Consider the following 22,661-nt stretch of genomic DNA (forward strand, 5'->3'; position numbering starts at 1 on the left):
GACTGCCATCTGCCAGGCTCCTCCGTCCATGGGATTCTCCAGGCCAGAATACTAGAGTGGGTTGCCCTCCACCAGGGGATCTTCTCAAGGGATCCCTGATCTCTGATCCCTTCTCACCAGGAATCAAAACCAGGTCTCCTGCACTGCAGGCAGATTCTTTACCACTGAGCCACCAGAGAAGATGCATATTCTTCTATCTTTGCACATTTTAAATTTCCCATTAGTAACAAAAAAAAGAGAAACCCAACAAATCAACATAATTTTCTGCATTAACAGAACAAGGGGAACCCACATGATCATATCAACAGGTGAGGAAAAAGCATTTGGAAACATTAGAACCCTGGAGTAAGAGTGGGCCAGCCTTGGCTTCAGTCCTGACTCTGTGATACCAGGCAAGTCACTTTACCTCTCCAGATCCCAATCTTCTCACCTTCATGGTAAGAGAGTTAAACTATGTGGTTTTGAAAGTCCTCCCACCTCAGCTTTGTTTTCCAACTATTTATTGAAAGTCTTTTAAATACTAGAAATATCCACATTAACCTTAATAGTCAATGACTTGCTTTCTCACCAGTTCCCCATGTATCCCAAGTTTCACCTTCTTCCCATGAAGTTTACTCCAAATCTAACCTTGGGAAGTTTGGAGCTCCGTCTGCTTTGTTTTTGGCTGCACTGGGTCTTCGCTGCCACACCTGGGCTTTCTCCAGCTGCAGCAAGAGGAGGCCACTCTCTAGTTTCGGGGCACGGGCTCTGGGCACGGGCTCGGCATCTGGGGTCCTCCTGAACCAGGGATGGAACCCACATCCTCTGAACTGGCAGGCAGATTCTTAACCACTGGACCACCAGGGAAGTCCTGGGGACCAGTCTCCTTGACGAAAACGGATCACAAAGTGTGACATCGGCAGTTCCCACTCCCTGTCATCGGTAAGCATACCTCTCTCTGCTGGGGGCCTGCTTCTTTGCTCTTGTTCATCTAAAAACTACTACAAGAAATATTTTAATTCATCTTCCTTTAAATAAAGGAACTAAAACATACATATTCCTATGTGCAAGCATTATGATCTTGAAAAAATTATTCAATCTTACTGTAAAAGTAAGTAATTACTGAAAAGTAATTACTCAATATTTAACTTATATGCAGAGTACATCATGAGAAACGCTGGGCTGGATGAAGCACAAGCTGGAATAAAAACTGCCGGGAGAAATATCAATAACCTCAGATATGCAGATGACACCAAACTTATGGCAGAAAGCGAAGAAGAACTAAAGAGCCTCTTGATGAAAGTGAAAGAGGAGAGTGAAAAACTGGCTGAAAACTCAACATTCAGAAAACTAAGATCATGGAATCTGGTCCCATCACTTCATGGCAAATAGATGGGGAAACAGTGGAAACAGTGTCAGACTTTATTTTTGGGCTCCAAAATCACTGTAGATAGTGACTGCACCCATGAAATTAAAAGATGCTTGCTCCTTGGAAGAAAAGCTGTGACCAACCTAGACAGCATATTAAAAAGCAGAGACATTACTTTGCCAACAAAGGTCCATCTAGTCAAAGCTATGGTTTTTCCAGTAGTCATCTATGAAGGTGAGAGTTGGACTGTAAAGAAAGCTGAGCGCCGAAGAATTGATGCTTTTGAACTTTGGTGTTGGAGAAGACTCTTAAGAGTCTCTTGGATTGCAAGGAGATCCTACCAGTCCATCCTAAAAGAAATCAGTCCTGAATATTCATTGGAACATGAATTTCATGCTGAAGCTGAAACTCCAATACTTTGGCCACCTGATGTGAAGAACTGACTCATCTGAAAAGACCCTGATGTTGGCAAAGATTGAAGGCAGGAGAAGGGGACGACAGAGGATGAGATGGTTGGATGGCATCACCGACTTGATGGACATGAGTTTGAGTAAACTCTGGGAGTTGGTGATGGACAGGGAGACCTGCAATGCTGCAGTCCATGGGGTCGCAAAGAGTCAGACACGACTGAACAACTAAACTGAACTGAATTATTCAATCTCATCTGTAAATAGGGATGATCAAAGAACCTACTGAACAGAATTGTGAGGTTTAATTAAAATATGCAAAGCTTTCAGAACAGTGCATGCAAATCCTTGAGAAATGTTAACTGTAAGTATAAATGTCAATGAAATTCAGACTATAAGCAAATACTACTGCATATAACATGTAGCCGTGGTTCTCTAACTTGTGAACTTATTAGATTTGAACCCAAGAATCCTGATGTTTTAAGGGAGCCCAGCCTGGCGCTCCATGATAATCTAGAGGGGTGGGAAACGGAGAGGGGAGGGAGGCTCGGGAGGGAGGGAGTGTATGAATACTTATGGCTGGTTCACGTCATTTGGCAGAAAGCAACACAACGTTGTAAAGCAATTCTCCTCCAATTAAAAAACAAATTAAAATTTAAAAAAGAATCCTGATGCTCTATCTTAACAAAACTGGGGGGGAACAACTAGAGAAATGGGGAAAATAAGTAAATATCCTGATGCCCAGGCTGCATCCCAGACCAACCACATGAGACTCTCCGGGGAAGGGTCCCAGTACTTTTTAGTCTTCCAGATGATTCCAAACATGCAGGCAAAGGTGTAAAACAATGATATAAACAACAAAGATAAAGAATAAGCAAGTATGACACAGCTAGAGAACATGTGACCTGACAACTGAGTTTAAGTTGGATTTGGAAGGACAAGTGGTGCTTAACACTAAGTTCTATAATGTTTTTCTACGAAAATCTGGTAGAGAATTCCCTGGCAGTCCAATGGTTAGGACTCTACGTTTTCACTACTGAGGCCCCAGGTTTAATCCCTGTCCAGGTAACGGATATCTCACCAGATGTGCTGTGCAGCCAAAAAATAATAATAATGATAATTTTTAAAAAGCTGGTAGTCTGGGGCTTTCCTGGTGGCTCAGTGCTCAAGAATCCTCCTGCCAACGCAGGCGAGATGGGTTCCATCCCTGATCTGGGAAGATCCCACGTGCCGTGGAACCACACCCGTGGGCCACAACCATTGAGCCCGTGCTCTGGAGGCCACGCTCCGCATCAAGAGAAGCCTCGGCAGTGAGCAGCCCTGCCACCTAGAGAGTATCCTCCGCTTGCTGCAACTAGAGCAAAGCCCGCACTGCAACAAGACGCGGCACAGCCAATAAGGAAACGCAATTTAAAAACAAAACAAAAAATCCAGGGACTTCCCTGGTGGTCCAGTGACTAAGAATCCACCTTGCAATGCAGGGAACACAGGTTCAGTCCCCAGTCAGGGAACTAAAACCCCACAGGCCATGGAGCAACTAAGCCGCTAGGACCTGATGCAGTCAAACACATTAGTCAATTAATAACAAACAAACAAACTGGTAGCTAGAGATTAGAGAGGTAAATAAATCGTGTAGGTTCTAAAAGCAGACCTCCTTAACTCAAGTGAAGAACAAAGAATAAAAAAATACATAGAATGAAGTAGAAATACAGGATTAAAATATATCTCTTTAGATTAAAAAAAAAAAAAAAAGATTTACAGCGTGTGACTTCTAAGAAGACCTCATATTTAAAATCAACAATCTCTCTGGGCTGCAGGAACTGAATTACCCAGAGAACTGGCCGTGTGCTCAGGAAGCATAGAAAGATGAGGCCAAACACACAGGAATTACACATTTCCCTGAGGAAGGAACTGTTCTTTAATGTCCCAGCCAATACCTCGCATAATGGGGAACACATCCCAAGAAAAACACAAGTCAGAAGGCTAGAACTGGGAAGGTGTGACTCATGGGTCAGCTGCTCCCCTTTCAGCACCATCGCTTTCACAGGTGCAGCAGTCTGACAGGTGTGCACCAGCTGCCACCCGGACGCAAGGCAGAGCGCGTCTCTAGGAGCAGACCCACGGGAAGACTACTTTAACAAAAGGTTGGGAGCCAGTGGAGAAACCCGTTTGGGCGCTCTTCTTTTTTCCAGCACTTGTTCACAAAATAAGCTGGGCTAAGTCCTCGCCCTGCGGGCAGCTGTCTGCCCTCCCAGAGCATTTTCAGATACCTGTTGAGTATCTCTCTGTCCAAAGAGTGGGATGCTGGGTGCATTTTATGTTCTAGGAATAGAAGTGAGGGGTGTGGCCACTGAATCAGGGAACTGAGCCAGAGGCTTGGGGTCCCAGTGACCAGCTGCCCTGCTAACAGGCAGGCACGCTTTGGAATTAACAGGCTCTTTTTAATCCAATGGCACCCCACTCCGGCACTCTTGCCTGGAAAATCCCATGGAGCCTGGTGGACCTCAGGCCATGGGGTTGCTAGGAGTCAGACACGACTGAGTGACTTCACTTTCACTTTTCACTTTCATGAACTGGAGAAGGAAATGGCAAACCACTCCAGTGTTCTTGCCTGGAGAATCCCAAGGACCGGCGAGCCTGGTGGGCTGCCGTCTATGGGGTCGCACAGAGTCGGACACGACTGAAACGACTTAGCAGCGGCAGCAGCAGCAGCAAGGATGGTTTAAAGGATGCTTTCCAGCCTCCCTCCTTAGCCTGTTGGCAAATGAACTGTTAGTATTTGGATTTAACTTGGTTTAAACTTTCTATCTGCAGCCAATTCCACGCCGTTAGTCCATATTTTCATATGACAGCTGGAATGAAGGTCTAGGGTTCCCTCAAACAAAAACATTCTTCCCCAGAGCCGGGCAACTTCTAAAAACTGCTTGCCAGTCCTTGCCGCTGCAGATATTCATCTTTGGGGACCTTTGGTCAGGAACAGGCATATATGCACACACCGTTTCCAAACTAGAACCGTTCAACGTGTTGAATGGTCCTACGAAATACGATAGTAAAGTTTGCCACCACTTGAAGAAAAGCACTAATAATCTCAACGAAGTCAAACGCGCTGGCGCGCACACACACTATGCATATCAAGAGCTCTTTAACCATAGAGACTAGTTATCCTCGACAAGAAATACGGTACAAATCAACTTGCTAGCGGACTCTGCCCCGACTTGACAGAAGTTCTGTCAAGAGCCCCAGGGTGGCGGCGACGCAGGAGCCTCGGAGGCTCGGGACTGCCCCACTCTCCCGCCGCCTGTGTCCGCGCGGCGGACCACCGGGCGCCCGGCTCGCGACGGCTCAGCGACCCCGCTCCTGGGGAGCTCCGCCGACGCGGGGGACGCTACGACAGGCGTCCCTGGGGGGCGCGGCCCGGCCTCTCCAGGAACCTCACTCACCCGGCTCGGCGCCGCATCCCTGCGTTCGGCGCCGCGCTTGGGGGCGAGCTGACAGCCACGGCCCGAGAAGGCGCGGCAGAGAGCGGTGACGAGCCTCTTCGCGGGCCGCCGGGGCGCCATAGCCGCCCTCCGCCGACTCTCGCGTCGCACGGCAGAGTCGCGACGTCGCTACCTTACGGCACCGTCGCAAAGTCCGCGGGAGGGCTCGGCGCGGGCGACCGTGCGCTCGCCCGGCGTCTGACAGGCTGAGGGGTTGGACTGACGGCGCGTCAGCTCCTCGGGAGCTGCCATTCTTGGCGGCTTCTGCGCTGGGCGGCCAGCGGCAGGCTCGGCCACGGGAGAGGTGCGGCGCGGACGCCGAAGGACGTTTTTCCCAAGGCGGGGGGGTGGGGGCGGGTGTTCGGCCGGGCCCGGGGCGACGGCGGGAGCTGCGGAGTCGCGGGGCGTCGGCGATGAGGCGCGCCATGGCGCGGGCGGCACAGGTGAGCGAGGGCGGCCGCTCTCCCTCGGCGCGGGCGGTCCCCGGACGATCCCCGTCTCCCGGGTCCGGCCCTGCCGGAGTCGACGCCGTCCCCGCCCCGGGTCCGACGCGGCCGGGCCTGGTCCCGGAGCCGGCCGGGCCCGAGTCCCCTCCCTCCCCGTCGGCTCGCCCGGCCCGGCCCGGCCGAGCGCGCCCGCCCCCTCCCGCGCGGGCCATTGTGAGGTCAGGCTGCCGGGCGCGTCGTGGGGTCCGGGCGAGACGCCCGGAGCGGCCGCCGCGGCCAGTAGCTGCCGCCGCCACCGCCGGCCCCTTCACCGGCTGCCCCGTCCAGACCTAGCCGGGAGGGCTGAGAGGGATGCAGCTTGGGGCCCGGCTCCGGTGCCGCACCCCGTAAAGGGCTGACCTACCACCTGGCCACTTCACCCGCGGGACGCCAAGACCAAGCCCGCTTAGACCGCGTCTGGGTAAAGTGCCGGGAGGACAGGGCGAGAGGGGAGGAAAGAACCGAGGCAGCCCGCCGCTCCGGGGCCTCTCCGGAGGCGCGTTCTTGGCTGGGACACCCGCAGGGGATTAGTTTCGATTGAGCATCCATCCCCAGCGTTTGATAGAAACCCAAGAACGTGGGGGGGAAAAAATGCGTTAAGCCACTCTGGAGCCTTAATGGGAGGCTGATGAATGAGTTAGTCATCGTTGTCTCATTGTCTTGGTGTGTGTTTTGGACGGGGGGAGCATAAACAGGGCCTAGAGGGTACCAGGCCTCCAAAGCCCAAGCTGGTGCCTTTATCATAATGCCAGGCGCCTTCCCTGTGGAATTTCAGGCCTCTGCAGGAAAGGTTTATGAGGTACAAAAAGGGTGGGGCGAGAAACAGGGCGTCTTTCTGGAAGTGTTTAACGGGTGGAGAGGCATGTAGAAACGGGGACTTCCGCGAGGGCCTGCGAACCCCATTGTTTGTTTCAGCGGCTCAGTTCCTTTTACAGGAAGCTAGGCCGGGTGGGTGGAGAAGGAAATGGCAACCCACTCTAGTGTTCTTGCCTGGAGAACCCCAGGGACGTGGGAGTCTGGTGGGCTGTCGTCTTTGGGGTCGCACAGAGTCGGACACGACTGAAGCGACTTAGCAGCAGCAGGCCGGGTGGGAGTGCTTAGATGCCCCCAAAAGGCCTGGAAGGTTAGAAGAGCTACTGGTTTACTTTCCACAAAGGTGCCCTGCTCTTGCCAGGAAGCAGCTTCCACTGTGACGACCTGAGGTGCTTGTGCTTTTTCCAAGCTGACAGCTCAACCTCATGCCATACTTATGTAGGCATACGCTGTTCTCTTTTACAACTGAGGAAAATTGAGGTTCCCGGGCCCAGCGCTCCAGCTTATCTTCCACACTGCAATAACCCAGTCTCAATCACTGCCATGTGGAGGTTGCTTGCAGGAGAGGGGTTGATAGACTGATTTCTGTGCTGAAGTGTGGTCTTTGGATTGCAGTGACAACAGGCCCTTTCGTAAGCATATCTTTTTAGAATGAGATAATACACAAGTACCATTCTTCAGGCTTTGTGGTGTAACAAGTTATTTTTGTCATCTTTTAGTGCTTGTGAAACTGAACACAACAAAAGTATGGAGATGGGAAACCAACACCCTTCTATTAGTAGGCTGCAGGAAATTCAAAAGGAGGTGAAAAGCATAGAACAGCAAGTACTTGGTTTCAGTGGTCTGTCAGATGACAAGAATTACAAGAAACTGGAGAGGATTCTCACAAAACAGCTTTTCGAAATAGACTCTGTAGATACTGAAGGAAAAGGAGATATTCAGCAAGCCAGGAAGAGGGCGGCACAAGAGACAGAGCGTCTTCTCAAAGAGTTGGAGCAGAATGCAAACCACCCACACCGGCTTGAAATACAGAACATTTTTCAAGAAGCGCAGGCCCTGGTGAAAGAGAAGGTCGTGCCGTTTTATAATGGAGGCAACTGTGTAACTGATGAGTTTGAGGAAGGCATCCAGGATGTCATTTTGAGGCTGACACATGTCAAGACCGGAGGCAAGGTCTCCCTGCGAAAAGCACGGTATCACACCTTAACCAAAATCTGTGCCGTGCAGGAGATTATTGAGAACTGCATGAAGAAGCAGCCTTCCCTGCCGCTCTCTGAGGACGCACACCCCTCTGTTGCCAAGATCAACTCTGTGATGTGTGAAGTGAACAAGACCAGAGGCACACTGATTGCCCTTCTGATGGGAGTAAACAACAAGGAGACGTGCAGGCACTTGTCTTGTGTGCTCTCGGGGCTGATGGCTGACCTGGATGCTCTTGATGTGTGCGGCCACACAGAAATCAGAAACTATCGGAAGGAGGTCGTGGAAGATATCAACCAGTTACTGAGATACTTGGACTTAGAAGAGGAAGCAGACACCACGCATGCATTTGACCTAGGACAGAACCATTCCATTCTGAAAATAGAAAAGGTCCTCAAGAGAATGAGAGAAATCAAAACTGAACTTCTCCAAGCACAGAATCCTCCTGAACTGTACCTGAGCGCCAAAACAGAACTACAGGGTTTGATCGGACAGTTGGACGAGGTGAGTCTTGAAAAAAACCCCTGCATCCGGGAAGCCCGGAGAAGAGCAGTGATTGAAGTGCAGACCCTCATCACCTACATTGACTTGAAGGAAGCCCTGGAGAAAAGAAAGCTGTTGGCTTGTGAGGAGCACCCCTCACACAAGGCGGTCTGGGACGTGCTAGGAAACCTGTCGGAGATCCAGGGCGAAGTGCTCTCCTTCGACGGCAATCGAACCGACAAGAACTACATCCGCCTGGAAGAGCTGCTCACCAAGCAGCTACTCGCCCTGGACGCGGTGGACCCACAGGGCGAGGAGAAGTGTAAGGCCGCCCGGAAACAGGCCGTGAAGCTGGCGCAGAACATCCTCAGCTATCTGGACCTGAAGTCGGACGAGTGGGAGTACTGAACAGCCAGAGAGCCTGCGGCTCCTGATTCTGGTTTTGCACTTTATGCACACATCTTTGTATCTATAGAGAGCTTTCAGTTCATTGAGCCTAAATGTGATTTATACATGCATATATCAATCTCAGTATTTAATGATTTAAGCAAATTATATTCAGTATCTGCTGCTTTTGATGTTGCAAAACAAATATTATAGCGTATTAACTTTTGCATTTGGATCGCTATCCTTATGTTGTGGTGTGATTTTTTGGGTTTTTTAAAAAATCAGAAAATGAAATGGGGCAGGTTTTAAACCTTTTTTTTTTTTTTTTAGCTTTTAAAACATTTTTAATGGTTGTTCAAGCATTAAAATACAGCTATTTCAGAATCTAGAAATATGTGATAAATACTAAGACAATTATGAAGAAGGGGGAAATTTTTGGTTGAATAGAAGTAAGGTCCAAGCACAAACACAGCACAATGGTATGTTTTGTTATTATGCTAAATAAAGCAGGATTTTTTTTCACTCATAAAACCCAGTGGTCCCACCCAATTTAATAGGGTGGGAGTTTTTTTTTCTAGATGGTTGGTTCTTTGATAAACATGCTTTTGTTTGAAATACAGTGTCTGTATGTTCCCCTGTACCCTGCCTTTGGGGGGGAGTCATATTTTTGTGAGCAATATAAGAAAATTATGAAAATTAGTAGCAAAAACACCTTTGAGACTGCAGCAAAGAAGGGATGAAGCACAAGCTGATACCTTCAAGTTGTTTTTGTTTATAAGCTCTAAACTTAAAATTTCCCTTAGAAATCAGTAAGGATAAGAACATTTAAATGAAGCTAATGAACTTTTTTTAAAAAAAAGATAAAACACCCACACCCATAGTAAGATAGTGAAAAATGGAAATCAGTTAGCAATTATCAGGTTATGCTAAAATAAACAAAAAAGTCTGCATGTAGCATGATGGGCTTCCTCGAAACGGACCACCTTGCTCCACGTTCCTGATGCGTGTGAGAGCAGAGGCCGTCAGTAGCTGCTCGGGGCCAGGTCTCCCAGCCTGTTAAGCTCCTGGCCCCTGCTGTGCTCCTTAGCTCATGTTCCTGGCACATGGATGTTTCTCTAGTGCCTGAAAGGGCCAATAAGGTCTATCACTGTGTGAAATTTTTCTTCTTCCACTAAAGGGTATACATATTTCTGTATATTTTGAGGAACCAGTTTTACAGTTGCCTATTGATGTGAACAAAAGAATTTCCCAAAGTTCTGAAGTGCCTTGCTAACCTGCTGCCCCAGCATCATAACAACAAACTGCTCGTAGTCACCCTCACGAAACAGTCCTATCAGAGTACATCTTTTGAATTCTGAAGTAACTCATTGTTTTCTTTCAGATATTAATTTGTTTGTAAACAGCTAAAAAATAAGGTGCATAAAGGAATAGCCCTAAATACCTAAAAGATTAAATGTGTAGCCCTAAGGAATTTTCACTTTGCCTCAGTACTGCCCAATAATGAAAAGCCTTGACGTGTCCTTCCTGCTAGAAATATCCTAGATTCATAGGATAGTGGGGTCAAAGGGCGGTTGGAGGTCTTTGGGTGATGAACCTCCCGTCTGCACATCCAGTGGGCTCTCGGTGCCCCTTATTGGTAGCTCATTCCAACCAAATGAAATCTTGAAGAGTTGTTAAATTCAAGCACAGTTTGAGCTATATCAGTGGGTGATCAAGCAGTAACCTCACTTCAGACGTACCCACATCCTGCACCAGGCCTCCTGCCCACGTTAACTTCAGATTTGAAAGTTCACTGTCAGCACTTGCTTTGAGTGCCCACCATTATCTGGAAGTCCATCTTCCCCTCGCGTTCATCTCCAGCAGTTTCCCGTGGCTCGCAGAGACGGGTCGGATGGCTCAGCTCTGAGCGTCGGGGTGAGTACAGGATACTGAGCCGTCCAGTCATCTCGGATTTCTCACGTGGATTATTTTGGTCCCTGAGATAATCAGATCAGCCTTGAGTGACTGCTGAGGAGTGACGTTTCCTGACTTCAGTCTGCTCTAGCTCCTCGTACCTGATGGCCCTCTTCCCTCAGTGAGCCCTCGCACCCCTGGGTTTAGCTTTCTTTGTCCCTTGTTGGGAGGTGTCATGTGACCACGGGCTGCTGCATGTAATTTAAGTTGGGCTCACCGCATTGTATCTTATGATCTTACGTGAAGAGAATCTGTACTAGAAGTAAAACCTACTACCTGCCCCCTCAAAGTGTTTGGCCTTGGGTCTGCATTAAACTGTATCATACGTGTTCATGCAAAAAAAACGGCTGGCAATGTTTGCTTTCTTTACCTTCCCCTCAGCACGGCTTTCAGGTCATTCTTCCTCCAGGTGGACTGATCAGCCTGTGATGAAGTAGTCACGAGGATAAATGTAACCAATGTGTCTACTAAATACAATTTAGTGCTCTATTTTGCTGAATTGCCTTGGTATAATATATTGATATTTGATGTGATTTAGTATATTTGAAAGGTTTAACCAGTATTTTTGTCATTTATTTTACTTGGCCAGTTTTTAATGTTTTTTTGAGGCTCTTAAGTTTATCCTGTACATACAGGTTTTTCTAAACAAAGCTCTTTAGCTTTTAACTCATAGTATTTTTCTTGAGAATCATTGGAGAAATATTTGCCATTGATGTCAATGTGTAATAAAGGTGTCATTCCAGTGTGTGGTTTCCATCCCCCTCCATCAACCGTGTGACTATTGTAATACCATGTCTGAAATAACTAAGTATTATTTTGAGATATACATACTAGTATACCCTTAATTATTGATGAAATAAACAAACAATCTCTTAGCTTACCTTTGCAGTGGAGAAAGGCTGAGTCTGAGGTGTGAGTTCTGTTCCCATGCTGTCACCTTCGGGTCCTGTCTGACTTGGGTGTATCCTGGGCCGGGCAGGGGTCGACGGCGCCTTCACTCGAGCTGGGGGCAGTGACACACGGAGGCAGCTGCCCTGAGCCCAGACCAGGGTTGAGGGGGTGGGTAAAGGGTAACCGTTCCCGTTCAAACAACCCAGGAGGTGTGAGGGCCAGAGAACCGGAGCAGCCGTGGCCTCAGCCCTGCTTTCCTGGGGAGGGTGCCCTCTGGCCGCTGCGCACGGCAGCTGCCCCAACATGTAAGAGGGAAAGCTCTGGGAGCATTCTGGAAAGAATGGCTCCCCGGAGAAAAGGTTTGAGTTAGTGTGCTGTGGAGACTCATTAATGGAGACCTACTTTTGACCATGTAAGTGTCTCCTGCTCCACCAGCCCAGCCAGCTGGGCAGCTGCACTTTTGACCAGGGAGTCCTTCCAGCGTTTCCAAAACGCTCAGGTGGTTGCCCCCTCGTCCACCTCCCAGCTTTGCCTCCCCGAGAACCTGTCGCCCTTGCTCATTACACGGGGGCAGCAGCTGGTTTGGCCTCTCCCTGCAAGCCCTCCTCTGTCTTCATGTTCCTTCCAGTGATTCAAGCGGAGAAGCTGTGCGTCCAGTCCTGCCCCACGGACGTGTGACCTGTGCAAGGCCAGGGCTGGGACAAACGAGTCATAGAGGTTCAGAAGAGACACTTGGGGGAGATTTGACATCTTCAGTCCCCTGCCACCCACCAAGCTGTGCTCTTCCCATCAGGCATGGGTTACCAACACGTGAGAAACATGCACTCGGCCCTGTGGGCTTCCTGTTGGCTCAGCGGGTAAAGACTCCGCCTGCAGTGCCAGAGACATGGGAGATGGGTTCAATCCCTGGGTCAGGAAGATCCCCTGAAGGAGGAAATGGCAACCCACTCCACTATGCCTTTCTGAAAAATCCCGTGGACAGAGGAGCCTCTGGGCTACAGTCCATGGAGTGGCAAAGGGCAAAGGGCCAGACACAAGAGAGCGACTGAGCACGCTGTCTCAACCAGATGCGGAGGTGGTGGGGAACTCGGTGACAGCCGTCCCGCCTCTGTCTCAGGCAGAAACACCTGGATGTCGGAACTGGGCAGGTGCATTGAGAGAGAACGTGGGCGCCAGAGGCCAGGGAGGCTGAGGTTCAGGGCTCAGGGACACCCGAGGTTGGTCAGGAGCGAGACAGTGGAGACCCCAGAGCAGGCTGGGCGGCGGTGTTGCACAGGGGCCGAGGGACTCAGCACAGCCGAGCCGGGCTCTGGCTTCTGGGTGCAGAAGCACCAGCTGTGGGCCCGTGGGGAGCAGGTGCAGGTGTGGGGGGAGACCCGGCCGTCTGTGTCTGCCGGGGCCTCTGCTATCATTGCATCCTTCAAGCCATCACTAAATGAACCTTTCCATCTGCCGGGCCCTGTGAGAAAGAGCTGACATGCGTGTTAAACTCTGGGAACCCTTGAGGCGAGTTTTGGTACTAAATGTATTTCACTTGCCCAAGGCCTCACGGTGAACCGGGAGGGCAGCCCGCAGCCCATGCAAGCACAGGGCCCAGCCGGAGGGGCGCACCCCAGGCTCTGATGTCATCCACGAGGGCCAGCTGGACAGCAAGGGGCCGGGGGCACTGAGGGTCAGGACCCAGCAACTTGTGCACATCCCCCCGGGGAGTCACAGACCTTCTGAGACCTCGGGTCCCACAACTCCCTGTTTGAGAAACAACGCCACACCCTGTCTTCACTCCTGGGTCACAGCAGAAGGCTGCTTCTGTATAATAATCCTTCAAACTCCTGTGCCTTTTCCCCGTAGCCTCCAGCTTACTGGTCCTCACGCCCATGTGAGCGTGCCACCTCGTCCTCCAGGGGACTCAGGACACGGAGGGAAGGGTGCCAGGGCGGGCCATCTGTGGGTTCTGCGGCCTCCTGCCCATCCAGTGGGCATGGCCAGGTACCTGCCCCCCACCAGGGCCCACTGCCCATCAGTCCCCGGCCAGGCGGCGCCCTCCCCAGCAGAGCCGTCTCTCCGTCCTTCTTGCTGCCTCGGGCCCTGGCAGGGGGAGGCGCTCCGGTCTCCTTTGGATGCACTCCTCTTTAGAAAGTGTCCTTGGCTCCTGGCACATATACACGTCCCTCAAAACACTTGCTGATAAAGAAAATGGAAAGTCTCAGATCTTTACATTGCTTCATGAACTGTTTAAAATCGGGAATTCCCTGGCGGTCCAGTCGTTAGGATCTGGCACTTTCACTATCAAGGGCCCGGTTCAACCCCTGGTCAGGGAACTAAGATCCTGCAAGCTGCATGGTGTGGCCACAAACCAAATCAAATCAACGACCCTTTTTTGCTCATCAGGATTCCAAAACCCTTGGTCTCCTGCGCCTGCAGCTGAAACCCTGGTATCACTGGCAGGAAATTGCCTCATGCCCACCTTGCCACCAACGCTGGCATGGCAGGAAGGCCGGCCAGGTTGGCATGTAACAGTCTTGCCTCTGAGCACCCGCCCAGCTGGGTGAGACGCCAAAGGCACACGGCAGCCCCCATGTGAGGGGCCCCGGTAGGGAGGGTGTGCTTATGCCCTGGGCCCCTGCGCTGGGGGTCCACCCTTCACACTGAGACTCCCAGAGTGGGGGACCTCGAGGCAGCATCGGTGCAGGGGCCCCGAGTCTGGAGCCGGGCATAACGGGAGGCCTGGGAAAACCTCAGCTGGGAGCAGGGGGCTGGGCGGGGGTGGGGCTGGTGAGCCACGGGAGGATTCGAGTCTCTGAAGACTAGGAGCTTTGTTGAATGCTCGCCCCAGTGGCAAAGAAGGGGTGAACTGGGAGCAGTGAGCCAGGGCAGGGGCCCGCAGGAAGGGGCAGCTAGAGAAGCAGGCAGAGTGAGGGAGCCAGGGGAGGGTTCACAGGGGTGGTGAAGGTGGCGCCAGGGGCTGGGGCTCCCAGGGTCCTGGCCTAACAGCAGGAGGGTCTCCTCAAGGGGACAGCGTCACATAAGCAGTGCAGGGACCCCTGGGTCAAGCTGAGTAACCAAGTGGGCTGGTATTAAAGGTGCAAAGAGGGAATTGCCTGGTGGTCCTGTGGTTCGAACTCCGTGCAGTCAGGGCTGAGAGCCTGCACTGGGTCCCTCGTCCGGGAACTAAGATCCCCCAAGGTGCACAGTGTGGCCAAAAAAAAAAAAAAAAAAAAGAATCTAACAGGCCCAGAAGCCAGCCCTGTCCTAGGGTAGTGAAGACCCGGTTTCTGGCTCCTGGGCCTGAGGTCTTGTTGGCGCTGTCTGCAGCCTCCTCATGCGCAGGCCGTGCTCAGGGGCCTTGTCTTCTCTGTGAGGCCCAGGTTACATCTTTCCAGAAAAAGGCATCTAGCCCTCACCCCCGACCTCAGGTGTGCTAGGGGTGGTCCTGGAAGCGGGCCAGCGCGGTGGGTCTGGGGAAGAGGCTGCCGGCCAACCGACAGCTAGTGCCCGGGCCCAGAGGCGCAGCGGGGGAGGCCACAGACTGGACCCTCGGGGCCTCGCTGGCTTCGGGAGCTAAGGGCACCTGGAGGGGCCCAACTCCATCCTAGACCAGAGTCCCCCCCCCACCCCACAACAGAGAGCCACCTTCAGGCGCCACTGGGACCCGGTGCCTCTGGAGTGGGAGACCCGCCAGGCCCAGCCCGCAGCCCGGGGACTTTTGTCCTGGACGGCTGTTTAGGGGCCAGAGTGTGCTCGGGCCAGTGTGGGCCAGCTGTCTGCCCCTGGGTGTTGGGGCTGGGGGTCCCCCCAGATGAACCCCTGGACGCCTGTGTGAGCCCCACTGCGGGACGCCTTCCGGGGCAGGTGGAAAGGGATGACCTAGAACGACCCGCCCCACGGCCGGGGTCCCCACAGAGCCGGGCCCGCACCTCGGGGCACCTGCTGCCGCGCGGCCGGCCCTTGGAGCGCGGCCTCCCGAGCCTGGCGCGCCCCAGCTCCGCGCCGCGTCCGCTTGTTGTTCTCTGTGCGGCCGCCACGCGGCGCCCGCGGCCCGGGATCGCGAAGCCCTGGACCCGCTCGGGCTGGGTCGGGGGAGTAGCCGGCCGCGCAGCTGTCGGGCCGGGGCCCCGCCGGGCCCACCTGCCCTCGGGATGCTGGACAGACGGCCGCGGCGCCGCGTGGCTGCGGCTTCTGCCCGCGAGCTGGCCGCGCTGCTCCTGCGGGTTCCATGACCTGTCTCACTGCGACCTTGCGCTCTGCCGAATCCTTGCGGAGGCCGGGGCCTCTCGCACGTTCCTCTGACCTGCCCCTCAGAGCTGAGTACTCAGCGGGACCATCCCCAGCCGGGGTCAGTCCCCCGACCCACGGCTTACGTGGCACCATGCCGTCGGGTGGAGCCGGGAGGCCTGGCAGGCAGGGCAGCCTCGCCCTCTGCCTGCATCTATCTCCATGCAAGCTGGTCCTCCCTCCTGGGCAGTTGAGGACAACCTTCAAGCCCAAGCCAAACGCCACTTCCGGCAAGTACCACCCCTGCCTGGTGTGCTGGCCCTCAGGGCTCCCAGATGCTCTGGCCACGGACAGACAGCCACCCCCACCCCAAGCCGGGTGATCCCCGTCTGTTCTCTGGTCCCCCCTGGGGCTCTTGTATTTTGAGGTCTAGGGCAGGAGGGCCCAGGAGCTGGAAGACCAGCAGCAGGTGGGCGAGCGCAGGCTGGGGGCCTGGGCCCTTGGGGTCTGGAGAGGCTGCTCTGGGCACTGGGGAGGGGAGGCTGGTCCTCACCATGCCCGGGTGTCCCCCCGTGTTCCTGGTGCCCAAGGAGGCCTGTTCTGCTACGGGCCCCACTCCCCGCTGCAGGCCTCCCCGGGCTGTGTCCACAGCAACCATAGCAGCTCGGGCGACAGTGCGCCAGGCCAAGGTCCTGCACCCTGGGAGGCAGGCCTCTCGCCTCGTGCTGCCTGCGGGTGTGGGGGCAGAGGCCCCTGCTCCAACCGCCTCACCCACCCTGCCCCGGGCTCTGGTGGTGGCCCAGGGCACAGGGGTTCCTTAACTCCTGGCCCCCAGCCTGGCCTCAGGGTGGCACTGACCTGTGCCCAGGGCAGGTCTTGGTGACACTGCCAGCTCAGCACCAGGAGCAAAGCCCTCTCCACTGCCCCTGTGCTGACGGGCAGCTCCCGCCTTGCCCTACCCACTGAGAACCTGGGACGCTCGATCCCACCTCGAGCCCACCACCCGCCCCTCCATGAAACCCCCTCCCTCTGCCACCGCTCCAGCAGGCTCCTGCCCAAGGAAGCATGGGGTGGGGGCCCTAAGACCCGCTCAGCCTGCCCCAGGCCCACCTGCCCTTCCAGCGCCCCGTCCCGGGCCCCTCTTGCCGCTCCTCCACAGAAGCCGCACTGCTGGAGGCCAGTGGGGCCCAGGGTGGCCCCAAGTGAACCGTGCGGGGAGAGGGGGTCTTGAGTGACCCAAAGAGGCTTCGTGGACTGGGGAGGCCGCGAGGGGCTCAGAGGTAAGACCCCCACGAACAAGCCTCAGCCTCCTGGGCCCTCAGGCCTTTACACGGAAGCCTGCCACTGCCAAGAGCTCAGGCCTTTCCCTGGCCCTCGGGATTCTAACGGGCGCAGAGCTCACCCCCAGGATGGAGGTGCTCCCAGGGGAGGGGAGCACCGCAGGAAGTACCTCGGAAGGATGCAGCCCCCCATGGGGGAGGAGCCAGCACACCCACAGACGGGGGAAGCGGGGACCCCGGGCCAGGCCTGCTGTCGGACATGGGCGGGGGCTCTGTGAGCCCGGCTGTGACCCTGAAAGGGGGCCTGGGAGTCTGGCAGCCCCTCCTGCCCGGCACTGCCCCAGGGGACCCGCCCTCCCGCCTCCCCTTGCCGGGGTCCTGGCCGGCAGGCCTTAGGGGCCCCGGGGTCAGCTCCCTCACTGAGGCTTTGACGTCAGCTGATGTCAGGCTGGGCCGCCCAGGGATGCAGGGCCTCTGTGAGCTCCCTGAGGCCCCGGACACCGCCAGAGGCCCCGCCGAGGCAGCTGCCCACAGGCCTCCACGGGCCACTGTCTGTGAAGCGGGTAGTGAGTGCCACTTCACCTTGGGGTTGAGGCCAGGGCGGGCGTGGCAGAAGCCCACGGTGTTGGAGCCCCCAGGGACCCGGGGCAGCCCCAAGTGAACCGCTGTGGTCCCGCTCAGTCTGCCCTTCAGGCCCGAAGAACTCCTCCCCTCCCGCCTTCAGCAGGGCCTCCGGCCTTGAGGCTGTGAGGCAGCCCCTTGCCAAGGCCCCTGGGATCCAGCCCTGGGCATTGGAGCCCCTCAGGGTCCGGGGGCATCTCGGAGCCGAAGCTCTGCACTGCAGCCTGCCTCCCTCACTCCTGCTGGGGTCAGGCAGAGCGCCTCGTGTGCCCGCATGTGTGTGCTGCGAGCGTATGAACAGGTGTGTGGTGCTGTGTGTTCATGCGTGTGTGCTGTATGTGTGCTGTGTGTGCATGTGTGTGCTCTGTGTGCTGTGTGCTTGTGTGGTGTGCGCGCGTGTGTGCTGCGTGTGCATGTGTGTACATGTGTGTACCGTGTGTGCACTGTGTGCATTCACGTGAGTGCTGTGTGCACATGCATATGTGTGCTCTGCATGTGCATGTGAGTGCTATGTGCGTGCATACATGTGACTTGTGTATTCGTGTGTGCTGTGCGTGCATGTGTGTGTGTGAACATGAGTGCTGTGTGTGAAACAGTCCGCCACAGAACCCCCAGAAGCCTGCGAGTGTTCGAGGGGCCTGGGGTAGAGGAGGGCTCCGAGACCGGGAACCGCCCCTGAGTGGGGCCGGGCCGGGCCGGGGAGAGACGCCTGGCAGCCAGCTCGAGGTGTCCTGGGAACAGGGCCCGGGAGGAAGCCTGCACAGCAGCAATGGCGGCGCCATAGCAACGCGGCACGGAGCGCTGGCCTACTTACACCCCGCCCCCGCCCGCTAGCGCCCGCCCCAGGGAGGGGTGCACGGCTCCCAGGATGCGCCCCGGCCTTTGGGGGCTCAGTGCCCTGGAAGTCCCATGCCTGCTCATCCACAGGCAGGGTGATAGGACAGAACTGTCCTGCACCCGATGGTGCTCAGCCCCCTAAGGCTCCTCCCATCTCCTGGGGCTGGGCCCCAGTGGTTGCAAAAGGGCTTTGGAAGTTTCCAGCCCAGAAATTTCTGAGCTCTCTGTGCTGCTGGAGTGACCGCAAGCCCTGAAGTTCTCTGACCCCAACCAAACAACTGGGGCCAAGGCCCCCAAGTCAGGACAGGGTCTGGATGGGAGGGGCAGCCAGGAGCCCTGGGGATGGAGTCCTGAGCTTGTGCCTCTGCCTGCTCAGACCCCCTTGTGGCCTCTGGCCTCGGTGCGGACAGGACGCAGGGGCCAGATTCTGCGCACAGCAGGTGGGATGTGTGAAGGGCTGTCACTCTTTGAAGGAGAGCCCTAGGGCTGGACATCAGCCCTGCTGACAGTACCAGGCCTCCTGGGCCTGCCTCCTGGACCAGCCTGACATTCAGGGCCATCCCCCTGGTTGCCTCCGCCTGGTGCACTCAGAGCCTCGGGGCTGCAGACAAGTGTCTCCAGTGCTCAGGGAGACTCAGCAAGCCGCAGAGGAGATCTGGGGCGTCCATGGGGCATGCCTGTGACGTCCACGTGGCCCACACCACTGGCCTTCTCGGGCTAACCCACCCAGCAGGGCCTCATGTAGGCATCATCTCTGGGGCACAGGAGGTGCCCTGAAGAGGGAGGGGGTTCTGGAGTGGGGGTCCCTGGGGACAGGAAGCCCTTGGCCCCACAGAAGGTGGCTGTCACCTGACACCCACCAGGTGTGTCTTCGCATTGAAAACCAGGTGCTAAAAAAAAAAAAAAAGAAAAGAAAACCAGGTGCTCTCCGGCCCTCCCCTGCGTGCGGAGCCTGCGGGCGCCTGCTCCGTGGCCTCAGGCCTGGGCCCTCTCCGGGCGGGCCTCAGCTTCCCCACAGGCACAAGCGCCCACTTCAGGGCGGCAGATCCCTGCCCAGCTCCAGAGCCCAGGGGCACTGTGACCCGCTGTCCCAATTCCCCCTGCAGACTGGGAGCCCCACCCCACCTGTCCACTCACTCCTTCATCCACCAGATGCCCTCCTGCGTCCCAGGGCCAGTGCCCAGCTGGGAATGAGTGAAGGTGCAGAGGGGAATGAATGAGTGAGGCCCTGAAGGGGCAGGTCGCCCTCCCGTGTGTGTGTGTGGGGGGTTTGTCTGCACATGAGGGCGTGCATGTCCTAGTCCAGGCGCCAGCTACAGCTGCCCTCCCCTCCCCACCCCTGCCCCCCCTAATTTATTCCACGAGGCCCCCGTGCTCCCCTACTCGCTGGCCCCCCGCAGGGCGGCAGCTTTGTCCCCAGGCAGATTCCCAACGGCCGGCTGCCTTTGGGAAGAAAGGGCCCTTCTCTGGCCGGCGGTGAGGTCACCAGGAGGGGCTGTGCTCACAAAGGCCACTGCCCCCCAACCCGCCCCTCTGGCAGCTGCCTCTTTGTGTTCAACTCTCAGCCGAGAAGAGACCCCGAGGGGCCCCTGCTCGGCCTTGGAGGCCCCAGGCTGGTCTCTGGGAAGTGTGGGGTGGGGTGGGCGGGGAGGGGACAGGAGCAGCCTCTCCCTCCCCCCGCGCCCCCACCGCCTTGCTCCTGATCAGGGACAGCACCTGCTGAGGTGCAGACACATGCGGATACTTTGCTGGGCAGCAGCCGGGGGGGGGTCTCGGCCTGGTGGGGTGGGGGTCCAGCTGTCTGTCTGGGTCCCCAGGACTGGCAGGCGTCGGCGGGGGGGGCTCTGAATCCGTTACCTCCCCGGATCCCATGACTCCTGGCATGTGCACCTGTGCACTCATCTCTGCGTGTGTGTACGTGTGTGCATGTGTGTGTACATATGTGAGCTGGGGTGAGGGGCTTTCAGGCCTTTGTCCAAAACTGCCCAGCCGCCAGGGGCGGTGGGACTAGAGAAACCCCCACGCTCCTGCCAACCGTCCACAGTGAGGGCCCCCCTCCAGACAGCACTGGGCACCTCCTCGGGCAGAGACCTGGCGGGGGGGCTGGGGGGCTCAGCAGAGAAGAGGGACAAAAGCTGAGAAAGGGCAGGGCCAGCGCCGGTCCTGTGGACTTGGAGCTGCTGCCTCCGGGCCCACGAGGACCGCCCAGTTCAAGCAGAGCCCGGGCACCACCGAGAGGGAGAAGGCAGGCTAGGCGGGGTCCTGGACACCCATCTCTGGGGGCCGCGGGGGGACACGGGGGTCTCGGCTGCCCAGGTGGAGGCAGAGCTGTGAGGGTGAGGGCTGGGCTGGACCAGGAGCTCAGGGACTGTCGGCGGGGCGGGGGCTGCCAGCCCCTGCCCCAGGCGCCAGCTGGTGGCGGCCGGCCCAGAGCTCCTTAGCAGTCTCTCCACGGAGGGAGGAAGCAGAGCCGGAAGGGAGCCAACATGGCCCCTTGTCTTGTCCCAGACAAAAGCTGCGCGCTGGATGCCGGGGCCAGCCACTGGGGGTCTGGGGCCCTGCCAGGCGTGGCCGTTGGCAGAGCCGGCCGTGGCCAGGTGGGGTGCCAAGCCTCCAGGCTGGGGACGGGTTGGGGCAGAGGATAGGGTCCTACTGAGGCCTCTAAGCCCTGCTCGTAACCCGGTGAGAGCCCTGTGCTTGGACCTGGAAGGACCATCAAGGAAGCCTGGTCTGCGGAGGCAGAGGCCCAGCGGGGGCGGCCGGCCAGGAGGCTGGGGCAGCCTGAGCCGCGGGAGCCCGGGCCCACCACCCTCCCACTGGGTGCCCAGCTCAGCCCTGGCTGTCTCAGGTGTCCTGGGGGCCAGGGGAGCGGGGGTGGGGCAGCCTGGGTCCCCTCTCCTCTCGCCCAGGAAGGTCTCCGGCCCGTCCGTCACCCTGGGCCCGGAATGTTCATTGTGCCTGTAGCTTAGCAACAGGCCTCGGAGGGCCCTGCGCCTCCACCCCAGGGCCAGCCACCCGCATTCCTCAGCCAGGCACTCGCCCCCGCGGGCCCAGGCCGTGCTCACCAAGCGTGTCCAGTGGCCCTGAGCCTTCCCATCGGCGTATCCTGGGTCCTGGGCAGCCATTGGCCCGCTGCTGGCCCTGTGGGTGCCCGTGATGCCTCATCCCCTGGTTCATGCCCTCCCCCCGCCCCCCTCACCCCCCAGATTCACCTTCTCAGCAAATGCAGTGACAGGAACAGGACAGACAAGTGGCATCGGGGGCAGGCGTGGAGGAGACAGACCAGGGAGGGCCGGGGGCCCGGGGGTGCGTGTGTGGGCCCAGGACTCCCCCAGCTGGGCTGTCCTTGCATGCAGATCTCACTGCAAGAGGGTGCAGGCCTCAGCTACTTTCTGGGGGCCAGGGATGAGGTCAGGCCTTGGTGGCAGCAGGGGACCAGGGGGCCAGGGTGGCGGGAAGGTCTGGAAGGAGGAACAGGGCAGGTGTCTGGAGTCGGATGGGCCAGGACAGGGGCCGCCTCGGAGCTTGGAGGGGGCAGTGAGGGGTCCCTGCAGCCCTGCCCGTCCCGCCCTCCTAGGCAGGGGGTGGCTCCTGAGGTCCACCGTCCCCACCCCCAAGTGGGCTCCCGGGTCAGCGGCCACTGGACCCGCGCTGGGAGGAGCAGAGTGCGTGGCTCACCGTGTGCCCGGCCGGCACCAGCCCGTGTGTCTCTCGTGGCAAACAGTGCGTGACCCATGGCTCCCTGCCCCAGCGCTGGCGACGCCCGGGACATGCCACTACCTTTGACTTAGGAGGAGTCTGGTGACCCTGGGCATTGACCTTGCTGGCCTCTTAATGGTTGCCTGGAGCACTGCTTCTTAAAAAAAAAAAAAAGCCAAAAACAAACGTTTTACTATGGAAAATATCAAAGAAATGCAGAAGCAGAGAGAATCCCAGAGGCTGCCAGGTCTCGGGGGACCTGGATTTCAGCTCCCCCCTCCCCCACCTAGGTTATTTTGAGGCAGACTGCAGCCACCCTGTCATTTCACAGTATCAGTAGCACGCCTAAAAGTCGTTCCCAAACCCTCGAGACATCCACTCGGGTTTCCAATGTTCCAGCTGTCTTATTTTGTAAAATAAAACATTTGGTTTGTTCAAATCAGAACCAAAAGAGGTCCCTGCTGCTCTCACTCCGGGATCTCAGGGGCCTAGTGTGATGAAGCCGCTGGGAGACACGATGATCCCAGAGGGGCCTGGGGCCTGTGTACAAACATTCCAACCAAAGG

General features: G+C 56.5%; 2 protein-coding genes across 7 annotated transcripts in view; one reads left to right on the forward strand and one right to left on the reverse strand.

Moving 5' to 3' along the window:
- Window positions 1-5,892, reverse strand: part of COA8 (cytochrome c oxidase assembly factor 8) — a 27,195-nt gene extending 21,303 nt beyond the window's left edge. For 3 of the 4 annotated variants that reach the window (XR_015149377.1, XR_015149376.1, XR_015149375.1), the window contains exon 1: window positions 5,196-5,892. Coding sequence is in view for 1 of the 4 variants with exons in the window: in XM_086362798.1 (XP_086218924.1) it covers window positions 5,196-5,315 (120 nt within the window). In the remaining 3 variants the exon portion in view is untranslated. The remainder of the gene's footprint in view (window positions 1-5,195) is intronic. The other variant, XM_086362798.1, reaches the window with a different exon arrangement.
- Window positions 5,424-8,843, forward strand: BAG5 (BAG cochaperone 5). 3 transcript variants are annotated; one of them, XM_086362789.1, is made up of 2 exons: window positions 5,424-5,677; window positions 7,252-8,843. In XM_086362789.1, exon 2 carries the CDS (start codon window positions 7,280-7,282, stop codon window positions 8,621-8,623), a length of 1,344 nt encoding a protein of 447 aa, XP_086218915.1. In that variant the 5' UTR covers window positions 5,424-5,677; window positions 7,252-7,279; the 3' UTR covers window positions 8,624-8,843. The 3 variants fall into 3 exon arrangements, with proteins under 3 accessions (XP_086218915.1, XP_086218917.1, XP_086218916.1); XM_086362791.1 differs by having other exon boundaries at window positions 5,424-5,538; XM_086362790.1 differs by lacking the exon at window positions 5,424-5,677 and adding an exon at window positions 5,919-6,140.
- The last annotated feature ends 13,818 nt before the right edge of the window (window positions 8,844-22,661 follow it).

Source organism: Bos grunniens, chromosome 21 (genome assembly GCF_055505025.1).
Source record: "Bos grunniens cultivar Pamir isolate PY7600 chromosome 21, Bosgru_T2T1.0, whole genome shotgun sequence".
NCBI lineage: Eukaryota > Metazoa > Chordata > Mammalia > Artiodactyla > Bovidae > Bos > Bos grunniens.